The sequence below is a fragment of the Plasmodium sp. gorilla clade G2 genome, assembly GCF_900097015.1.
Source record: "Plasmodium sp. gorilla clade G2 genome assembly, chromosome: 5".
In the NCBI taxonomy this organism is placed as follows: domain Eukaryota; phylum Apicomplexa; class Aconoidasida; order Haemosporida; family Plasmodiidae; genus Plasmodium; species Plasmodium adleri (nom. inval.).
Window position 1 is genome coordinate 984,182 of NC_041697.1, and position 12,352 is coordinate 996,533.

General features: G+C 16.8%; 2 protein-coding genes across 2 annotated transcripts; both read left to right on the forward strand.

Moving 5' to 3' along the window:
• Window positions 1–655: 655 nt before the first annotated feature.
• PADL01_0525400 (conserved Plasmodium protein, unknown function) lies at window positions 656–1,762 on the forward strand (the record flags this gene model as incomplete). Its single annotated transcript, XM_028685628.1, has 1 exon — window positions 656–1,762. The coding sequence occupies one exon, from the start codon at window positions 656–658 to the stop codon at window positions 1,760–1,762; it is 1,107 nt and encodes a 368-aa protein (XP_028537108.1).
• A 1,392-nt stretch (window positions 1,763–3,154) lies between these two features.
• PADL01_0525500 (conserved Plasmodium protein, unknown function) lies at window positions 3,155–7,042 on the forward strand (the record flags this gene model as incomplete). Its single annotated transcript, XM_028685629.1, has 1 exon — window positions 3,155–7,042. One exon carries the CDS (start codon window positions 3,155–3,157, stop codon window positions 7,040–7,042), a length of 3,888 nt encoding a protein of 1,295 aa, XP_028537109.1.
• Between the last annotated feature and the right edge of the window lie 5,310 nt (window positions 7,043–12,352).

Below are 12,352 nucleotides of genomic sequence, written 5' to 3' on the forward strand. Positions count from 1 at the left end.
TATATTTATTATTACCTCACATATTTAATAAATAAATAAATTTATATATATATATATTACTTTATTTTTGTCCTAATTAAATTTAAGATTTTTTTTTTTTTTTTTTTTTTTTTCTCTTTTTTTTGAGGTTTATATTATTTTTTATTTATATATAAAAACCAATTATCAAAAAGAAGACCCACAAATATATTATAAATTAATACTTATCATTATTTATATATTCTTTTGTTTTTAAAGTTTTAAAAGAGGAATAATTATTATATATATATATATATATATATCACAATGTCTTATAATCAAATATATACGAATGGTATATAATAATATATTAAAAATATAATTATATATTATTATATTTATATTTTATATATATTTGCTCACTTTGATTTGTTGCAAATTTTGTGTTACAACCAATTGGACAAAAATAAGGGGAAATAAACAAAAAAATAAAATATATATATATTTATATATATTATATATTTGTTTATAATTTTTTTAATTATTGTCCTAATTTTATAAAATGATGTCCGATATTAATTTTTATGTGCAATTCTGTGACAGAACATAGGAAGAATTATAAAATATACATATATATATATATATATATATATATTGTTATTGTTTAATTATATTTTTTATGTATATATATTTGATAATGGAATATAAAGAAAGGTGTAGCTCATTGAATGAAGAAACGTTTTATAAATATAAAAATAAAAGAGTTATAAAAACTATAGACGATATTGATGAATTTATAAATAAATATCCTCGTACAAATAAAGAACTGAATACATATATTATTAAAAAAGAGAAAGGGAATGATGTATCACTTTTAAAAAGTTTTATTTTTTATATATTTACTCAAATAACTAGTATATTGGCTGTATGTTTAGTTATATTTTGTATAGGTTTTTTAATAGGAAATCATATATCATCTAAATCTTCTATTATAAATTCAATAAATTTTAATTATTATTTATCGAATGATAAAGGTGCAGAATTATATGTAGATAATTATGGGGGTACTAATATTTTAACATTAGATATAATGATAAATTTTAATTTTGATTATAATAATATATTTTTAGGTACATTAATTAGTAATATATTATTATATTATTACCCTTCTAATAATATAGGATTAAATAGTAATGATATTTGTTATAATTCAAATTATGTTAATATAGATAATAATAATAATAATGATGATAATAATTTGTTTATAAAACAAAATGGTAAAGGGCATAATAAAGAAATGGGTTCTTTTACTAATTATAATATAAATAAAGAACTATTCAACATATTTATAAAAGAAGAATCTCTTATTTTTTTAAATTATTCAATAAAAGCAGATAATAATATTAAAATAACATTTATAAATAATACATTATATGATCATTTAATCAAATATCCAATAGGGGGTTCAGATATTTCAATATCACCTGGTATTATGCAAGGTATTAATTCAATTAATGTATTAATAAGTATTAATCATAATATACAAGATAAAAATATATTAAAAAAATTAATAAATGATTGTAAAAATCAAAGAATTTATATACAACTACAATTTGGAAATACTCAAATTAAAACTATCCTATTTAGGTTTCAACCACAAATGGGTTCTTTTCTACCTTTCTATATTCCATGTAAAATAAAAAATAAAAAGAAAACCGACAATAATGAATTCAGATTGAATGTTATAAAAAATTACAAAGTTCAAAAATCTGCAATCAAAAATATCAACTTTTTTATAAATTAATATGTAAAAGAATATATAAATGAATAAATAAATATATATATTATATATATATATATATATTTTTTATTTTTTTTATTTTTTTTTTTTTTTTCTAATTCTTCAACCTGATGATATTATTACTAATGGTTTAGTTTTTTTATGTATTTTTATTATTTATCATATTAAAAAAATATATATATGTGTATAAATATAATACATTTTATATTTTTTATGTGTTATATGTTAATAGGAACCCATGGTTCCTAATACTGAAACATTTTTAGAAAAAATGGAAAACTATAAGGAAATATATTTTAAATAACAAAATATAGATGATTCTATTTTTTTTAAAAACTTAATGTTATCTAATTTTTTTTTTTTTTTTTTTTTTTGTATTTTATGAACAAAATGTATTCTATTATTGTATAGAAATGTTAAATGATATAGACATGAAATAACATAAAAGTTAAAGATTGATATATATAATATATATATAATTATTATATCAATGCATCATTTCATATATATATATATATATATTTTTCTATATATGAAAATAATATTTATCAATATAATAAAATGGCAACAACAATAAATATATATAACATATATATAATATATTTACTTATGATAAATTAAAGGAAATGTTGACATTTGGGGTATATAAATTAGGAATAAAGAAAATCTATAAAAACAAATATATTTTTATTATATAATATATATGATAATTATTATTAATACATAATTTTTGATATTTATAAAATAAGTTTTTAATTTTTTCTATATAATATTTATTTATGAGTATATTTTATAAAATATATATTATATTTATTTAAGTATATAAATATATATATATATAATATATATTATATATATAATAAATATATGTACAGAAATTTTTTTTTTTTTTTTTTTTTTTTTTTTTTGCTAAGTACAATATTTTATATTCGTTCAAAAAATAAAGAAATATAATATTATATATATATTATAAAATATTATTAATTTAATAAAATATATATATATATATATATATAATTTATATTATTCCCAGCTTGTATTATTTTAATTTTCTTTTTCTTTTTTTTTTTTTTTTCTATGTCATATTATATATTTTTCCCTTTTAGATAACACTATTATGAGATTATTTTATTTACGTTGAGACTGTTTCATGTTTTGTAAAAAAAACATACTTGTTTTTATCAACATTAGAGTAATATTTATCTTATTATTATTTTTATTTTTTTTTACGCTCAAATGTGACACTGTATTGTTACTATTAGGCTTATCAAAATTATAATATACATATAATATATATATATATATATATATTTTTATATTTATATATAATTTATTTTTTTATACATCCTTATATTTGATATGAAACCTTTTTATATCATATAATGAATTGTAAATATGTTTAAAAGTAGCAAGATATTATCTGTTGGGAGTAATGAATTTGGAGTTATAGAATTAGTAACAGCAAAGCAACTATTTGTGAGTCGTTTGAAAGTAGATGATAGAACACGAAATATTTATGATGATTTTAATGTAGAGGAATATGTACTTGAAGTGAGTGGTAAAGGTAAGCTTGAGAAGAATGAAAAAGAAAGTAAAAGGGATAGTTGTAGTTATAGTGACATTTCAAAGAATGAGTTAAATAATAATAGAATAGAAGATAAAAAGGAAAAAGATAGAGAAAAAAATGGAAATAATAATAATGATGATAAAGATGTATATAAAGAAGAACTTTATTTTTTACGAATGAATCCATTACATTTAAATAGATGGTATAAATTTTTAGAAATGTATGAAGATGAAGAAGAAATATATGAACAGTTTCTTTTAATATTTCCTCGTTGTGTTTATTATTGGAATAAATATGGAGAATTAAAAATAAAAAAGAAAGAATATAAAGAAGCTTATGAAATATATAGGAAATGTATAGATTCGAATATTTATGATTTAAAATTATTTTTATCATTTTTATATTTTACTTATCATACATCTTCAATTCATGAATATATAAATTTTTTATTTGAAGCTTTAAAATGTGTAGGTACTGATATAAAATCAGGTACTATATGGGTGGAGCTATTATATATATTAATAAAAATATATAATACGAATTTAATAGTTAATAATGAAATTACAAAATTATTATATGACCCATTTAAACATACACATCAAGGTAATAGGAATATGAATACTTTAATACCAACAGAAGAGGAACAGAATATTTTTAAGTCTTATATACCTAGTATGAATAATTCAAAAATAAGTTATTTCGATCATTATATTAAAGATGGAAAGTTAAGAAAATTTTATCAAAGATGGTTACATCATGCAACGAAATATTTAGATAAGGTGTGGAAATGTTATTGTTCATTTGAAAAAGCTAGTGATAATTTTAATTCTACTTCTAGTTCGAGTTCTTTATCTATATATAATAATCAATATTTAAATTCTAAAAATGCTTTTAAAGAATTATGTATTATATATAAAGAAATGAATGTTGATAGAAAAGGTAAAATTATTCTTCCTATAAATAAAAAATCGAAAATAGAAAATAACATTTTATATATTAAATGGATGAAAATTATTAATTTTGAAAAAACGAATCCATTAAAATTAACCATTCCTTTAGTTTTTAAAAGAATTAAATATACATATGAGCAAGCTCTTATACATTTACAATTTAATTCAGATTTATGGTTCTCATATTTTCAATATTTGTTGTTGAATAAAAAATTTGTTTATGCCATACGTATAATGAGAGAAGCTATAGAAGTATATTTACCATTTGATGAAATATTAAAATTAAATTTTGCATATTTTTTTGAAAAGCATGCCTTAATAAATCAAGCTCATTATGTATACCAATTAATGATAAATGAAGTTTCTAAGAAGCAAAAAAAAAAATTCTCTTTATCCTTTTTGTATGAGAAGGACAAATTTAAAAAGTTCCCTTATTCTGTTCTAGAAAATACATCATCAAAGGGTAAAGGAAAAAATAAGAACAAGCAACTCAAAGATGATATCAAAAGAGAGATGTCTATAAAAGAAGAATATGGTATCGATGACAATTTGATAGATGAAAAATGTTCCAATATTTCTGATCCATCACAAGATTGTTCACAAGATGATGACATATGTGCAGAAAAAAATTCAACAAAAGAAAGTCAAAGGAAAAAGAGAAGATGTAGCAAAAAAGAACAGGAAGAAGAAAAAAATAAAGAAATAAATGTTGGAAAATATACACATACAAAAAAAAGAATAAAAATAAATGACATAAAATGTGGTGATAATAATAAAAGTTTATTATCAAATGATGAAGATGATAATAATCTATATGATGATACTAAACATATTAATATTAATGATAAAGATGGTAATACATGTGGAGATAAAAATGATAACACATGTGGAGATAAAAATGATAACACATGTGGAGATAAAAATATAAAATCAAATATTGGGACCCATATAAGTGATGATGAAATAAAAAAAAGATTTCATCAAAATGATTATGAAAAAATTGAAGAAAGAAAAAAATATTTTGTAAAATATTTTCATATAAAGAAAAGGAAAAGACGTATATTTGTTTTTACACACTTTCTAAATTTTATTAAACGTAATTATGATGAAACTATTTGGAGATATTATGTGGGATTAATATTAAAAGAAGAAAGATGTTGTGAAGAGATATATTATTATTGTGCTAATATAGAAAGGAGAATATTAAATAATGAAAAGAGAGCAATGTATATTATGAATGAAGGATATAAGAAATTTATTTGTAAGAAAAAGTTTTTATTATTTTATATAAATTTTTTATTAGAAAAAGGATATATAAATAATATTCGAACTTTAATATATGAGTTTATACATGAGATATATAAAAAATTTTATAAAAGTTATTATGAAAATAATAATATAATTGATAAGAAAATACATAAAACAAAATTATCACAAAATGAATTTAATTTATTTGAACCAAATTATTTAATATTATTAAAAAAAAAAAATAAATCATGTGAAAAGATATGGAATATTTTAATACATATAGAAATATTATATGGTGATATACGTAATTTAAATAAAATTTATGATATGAAAATCAAATATGATTCTGGTTACAATTTAGAAGAAAATAAACATATCTTATTAGATTATGATACATTAAATATATATAATAAAAAGGAAAAAAAACAAAATATTTTTTTAGATAATTTTTATACTGATGAATATAATCAAAATAATGTGACAAATATATTATGTAAAGGTTATCTAGAAAATTTAAAAAAAAATGATATTGATACTTTACAATTTAAAACCAAATTAATTAATTCACAATTATTTGGAGGAATTTCTTTGAAAAAAACTTATTCAATTTTTAGGGTTAATAATCCTAATGTGTTTTCTAATTTATCATTTTATGATTATATAGTGAAAGAAAAAAAAAAAAATAAAATTAATCATAATGAAGATAATAATAAAATATTGAATAATAAAATATTGAATAATAATATGTATATGAGAAATAATCGGGAGTCATTAATAACACTTATGGATGGATGGAGTAACAATAATAATGATAATAATAATGATAATAATAATGAAAATAATAATGAAAATAATAAGGATAGTAATTATAATAACAATATGGAAGATTCACAAATAAATAAAAACATTATGAATTATTTAAATATGAATAGAAATTCTACATATAATAGATATTCGATATTTTCGGAATTTTTCTGTTTTGGTATTAAAAGGGATAGTTGTCTTACTACCATTGATAATAATAATACTAAAAAAAAAAATAATGAGATGGATGATAAAGATGATGATATGAATAACATACCATCAAATTTTAAAAATTGTGTAAATTATATTATTAGGCCAGATTTAAAAACAATGTTTGTATATAAACCATTTGAAAATTATGAATTTGTAGAAACAGAAAAAAATGATTTTGATAAAAAAAAAAAAGAAACATTTAATATGTCTTTTAAAGATAGTTTATATTATAAACATAATCGTAATAATAAAAATATATATGATGAAAAGAATAAAAAAGAATTTGTACGAAAAAGAGAATATATTGCTATGCCAAATATTATTAATGATTTCTTATGTTTATTACCTGAACAAAATAATAATATTAAATTGTCAGATAATTCAATAGATTATCTAGTTAATTCATTACAAAACTTAAATATACCAAAACTTGAGAATTTCCCATACGAGCCAATACCTGTAAAAGACATTCTACAAATAAAAAATGCTCTCAACGAATAAAAGAATATATCAAAATGTTGCACAAAAGAAAAAAAATATATATATATATAAATAAATAATATATATATATATATATATATATATATATATTATTATTATTTTCAACGATTTATTTTTTATTTTTCTTTTATTTTTCTTTTTTTTTTATTTTTTTTTATGGTAGATAATAAATGGGTATATTTGAAAATATACACCCATATTTCAAATATGGGAAAACAAATATGATATATATATATTATATATTTTTTATATGCTGATAGTTTTATTTTATTATATAATTCATCTTTTTAATATATATATATTCCTTTTATTTATCAAATTAAAACTTTTATATAATATAAAAAAAATTTCTTTCTTTCTTTCTTTTTTTAATGAAATATCAACTTTTGAAAACTTTGGTCTTATTAAAATATTTTTTATTGTTTTTAAAAAAAAGTATTATGAATATAATAAATTCACAAGGTTATTACAATAATGTGGGAATTATAAATAAAAGGGTGAAAAAATGAAGTTAAATAAATATTATATATATATAATATACATATATGTTTATCTATTTATTATAATTATATTTATATAGTTCCATAAGAATATGAATTTTAAATAATTAGGAAAAATTTTTAAAGTTAAAAACAAGGTACTTCTTCCTTTTTATTGTTTTTTTGTTTTTTTTATTTGGAAAATGACTATGATCATGTGTTAATAAAAAAATGTATATAATCATAAGAATAATATGAGCGTCTGACCAGGTAAATTAAAATATCCAATATATATATATATATATATGACTTATAAAGTAAGATAATTTCTTATTCCTTGAAAAGAAAAAAAGTAGAGCAGGAATATAAGAATATCTTACAAAGTTTATAAGGATATCTTTCTTTTATTCATTAACTATATTTTTTTTAATATATTTAAATATGTAGTTTAAATTTCAGTATATATGATATTACATTTTATATTTTTATGTGAGGTACAAAAATTATTCTTTTTAAAATTAAATTATTATAAAAGTGATAGATTAATAATATTACTTGACGTTTGAAGTAAGACATAAATTTTTTATCTTCATTGAGGCTTCTTTTGCCCCTCTTTTCTTTTTTCCTTTCTTTTATTTCTAATAAAATATTAAACTGCATAATAATATTATTAAAATATAAATATAATATATATGTATATATATATATATAGTTCTTGTGATATTAATTTTGCTTATGATATATACACTTATCCACATATGCTCTAATATCAAATATATTAAGCATATTGAAATATATAAAATAAGTATTTTCAGAGAAAAAGTTTAACCCATAAGTTACATAGATGAATGTGTATATATCTGTGTGTATGTATTATGGTATTAATATTAATGTGTAGGTAACTTTGTGTAAATGCTTATGTGTATATTTAATGTGTGCATATTATATGTGAACATATTAATGTTTATATAATATATATATATATATATATATATAACCAAGTATTATGAACATATTAATAAAAACTTATAATTTTCCTTTTAAAAAAGAAATTAAAAATAAATATCCAGTTAATTTAAATATATATATTTCATATAGAAATTTAATTCATGTTACATATGTCGTATACTATTATGTTTTAAAAAATACATAATAATACACTTTCTATAAGAATGATGATGTTATTTGTAAGTTGACAGTTATAAATTATACCTTTCTCTACTTTCCTTTTTTTTTTTTATTTTTTATTTAAAAATAATATACGATTAAAGAAATATATTAAAATTAATATATCATTAAAATATAAAACATAAGATGAATTTTTAAATGATATTGGAAAATATTGAAGAAAAATTTTAACACATTTTTATAAAAAATGAGGACTTTAAGGGGAAACAAAAGATAAAAATAAATGTGTATTTTAAACATTTATACCATTTGAAATTTTTTTATTTTTTTTATATAGTTGTATATAAAAAATGTGGAGAAGGAAGAGAAAATTAGGTATAATTTTTTTTCCTTATATATAGGAATTTTAATTGATTATTGTAGTAAATGATGAATCATAAAATTTTACATACCTATACATTAATATATATATATATATATATATATATATATATATATATATATATATGTATATAATTATATTATTATATTATTTTTTTTTTTCATTAACATAAAAGAAAAACAATATTTTTTTATCATATTTATGAGAGATATAAGGGTATGAATATATAAATAATTTATACTCATATTAATATATGAAGTTATAATTTTTGTTCATTCCTTTAACAAGAAATTAATGCGAACAAAAAAATTTGCTAAAAATATATCAAATGGAATTTAATAATTTTTTTTTTTTTTTATTTCCCTTTGATATGAGTAATAATATAAGTTTACTATTTTATCTACTTATGTCACTAAGTTTTAAACCCTAAATTTTTGTAAAGTAATAATATGTGAAGATTCACCATAAAATGCTTAAAAGGGAATTTTTTTTTTTGAATTTATATATGGGAATACTAAGATGATACATGAAAATACGAATGAATTTTGAAATTTTATGCAATTTTATAAGTATATTATTATATAATATGTAAGTATAAAATTTAAATTATATGTTATACATATATATATATTGAGAATAATTTTGGTGAGTCGTGCATAAAATTATATATAATTTTTTTTTTTTTTTTTTTTATCATATGTATATCATTAATATTCATTATAAAATCTTTTTTTAGCTGTATTTATATATTAATATATGTATTTATTTATTTAATTTTTTTTATTTTGTTTATAATCTAGCTAAAATTTATGTATAAATGCTATTGTACAGTCATGTCATTAATGCTTGTGCACTTTTTTATTTAGTGTTTTCCTTATTAACTGAGAGTTATAAAAATGGTATTTTATGAAGAAAAGATCTGAAATATAGAATATTTCGAATGTTTTGAATTGTATTATTAAATTTCCATAAGTATATCTATATAGAGAAAATTGTGTACTTTCTTTTTGTGTATGAAAAAACAAAGGAGAATACTACAAATAATACAAATTTTATAAAAAGAGCTTTTTAAAATGTTTTATTTTTTATAAGTTTTTTATTAAAAATGAGGTGAGACGTAACGTGATTACAGAGAATTTGGTGCACATATGAATAATATATAAATATAAATATATATATATAGTTTTTTTTTTTTTTTTTTTTTTTTTTTTTTTTTTTTTTTTTTTTTTTATATAGTACATATATATATAATATTAATTTATTATTATTATTATTATTATTTTATATTATTTTATTTTAATTTAATTAAAAGATAAACAAATATTTAATTTAAATTAATTATTTATTTATTTATTAATATAATTATTTTATTTTTTTTTATAATGAAGATATTTTTCTTATTATAATTTTCTTAAGTAAAGTTTTTTTATTAAATTATATACTTATTAAAATATTATAACTTTTTTATAGTATTTTTTATGTTTATAGTTAAAGCCCTTTTTTTATGTTTTCATTTTTTTTATAATATTATACTTTTGTATAATAAATAATTAAAACAAACATAAGGAGTTTTATATAAATAAATAAATATATATATATATTTTTATATAAATATAATGTTTTTTATTTAATAGCCTTTGTGTGTATATATTATAATTACTTAAAAGTTTTTTGTTTATGTAAATATTAATATTTTTTATATATATAGTTGAAGTTACTGGCTTAAGTATGAAAACAATTTTTACTTTGGTATTTTTTACTTTTGTAATTATATGCTTATGCTTAAAACTATGTAACTTTGGTATGTATATAGATATATATAAATATTTGCTTGAAGAAAATATTTTTTTTGTAACTGTATTAATTTATGTTTATGTTTACATTAATTAATGTCACATATAGATAAATTTATATATTTATAATATATTATATGTTGGTTTATTTTCATGTTTATGTTTTTATATGTTTATGTGTTAATTAAAAAAAAACAAAAAAACAAAAAAAAAAAAAAATAGTTTTTTATTTGCTTATAATAATATGCATGCTTAATGTTTATTACTTATATACATATATATATTATATAATTATATTATGTTTCTTTTCATGTTAATGTTTTTATATGTTTATGTGTTAATTAAAAAAAACAAAAAAACAAAAAAATAGTTTTTTATTTGCTTATAATAATATGCATGCTTAATGTTTATTACTTATATACATATATACATACATATGTATAATGTGTTTATATGTTTATGTGTTAATTAAAAAAAACAAAAAAACAAAAAAACAAAAAAATAGTTTTTTATTTGCTTATAATAATATATTGCTTAATGTTTATTACTTAGATACATATACGTATATATATATATATATATATATATAATATATACATATATACATATACATATATACATATACATATGTATTATCTTATTTTATGTTTATGTGTAAATTGAAAAAAACCAAAAAAAAAAAAAAAAAAGAAAAAGGTTTTTATTTGCTCATAATAATATATTTGTTTAATGCCCCTTACATATATACATATACATATTATTTATATTTAGAATGTTTGTTTTTCTTTCTATATATACTTTTGTAGTTAATATTGTGAATACTTAATATACTATGCTTTAGTATGTATGTATACAGTTTATTTTTACTTAAGTATTTTTTTTTTTTTTATGCTATTGAATTGAATATATTTTGCATGCTTAATATCATTGGCTTTGTTATGAACGTGTGTTATATGCTTAAATATTCTCTTACTATTGTTTATATTTTTTTATTTTTTGCATGCTTAAATATAGAGAGTTTCATGAAAATATGTAAATTAACTAAATACATATCGTTGCTTCTGGTAATTTATATTTTTGCATGCTTAATGCATACCTAGTTTAATATATATATATATAATATTTTTATTATTAATATATATGTTTACACAGGAAAATACATTTATTCTTACATACAATTTTTTTATATAAATTCATATATTGTGAATATACATTTATATATATACATCATACACAATACATATATATATATATATATTTTTATTTTTATATTTTGTATTTGTATACTTAGAATATATTTTATTATTATTTTTTCTTTTATATATATTTATATCTATAATTGAATTAATATTATTATATATATATTTTTTGTTTTATAATTACCTAATTAAAAATGTAAATTTTTATTATTATTATTTTATTTTATAGTACAATCATATTGTTTTATATTTTTTTTGTGACATAAAAATATAAATATATATATGTATTATATATATTATTAATTATATTTATTTTATTTTTTTTTTTA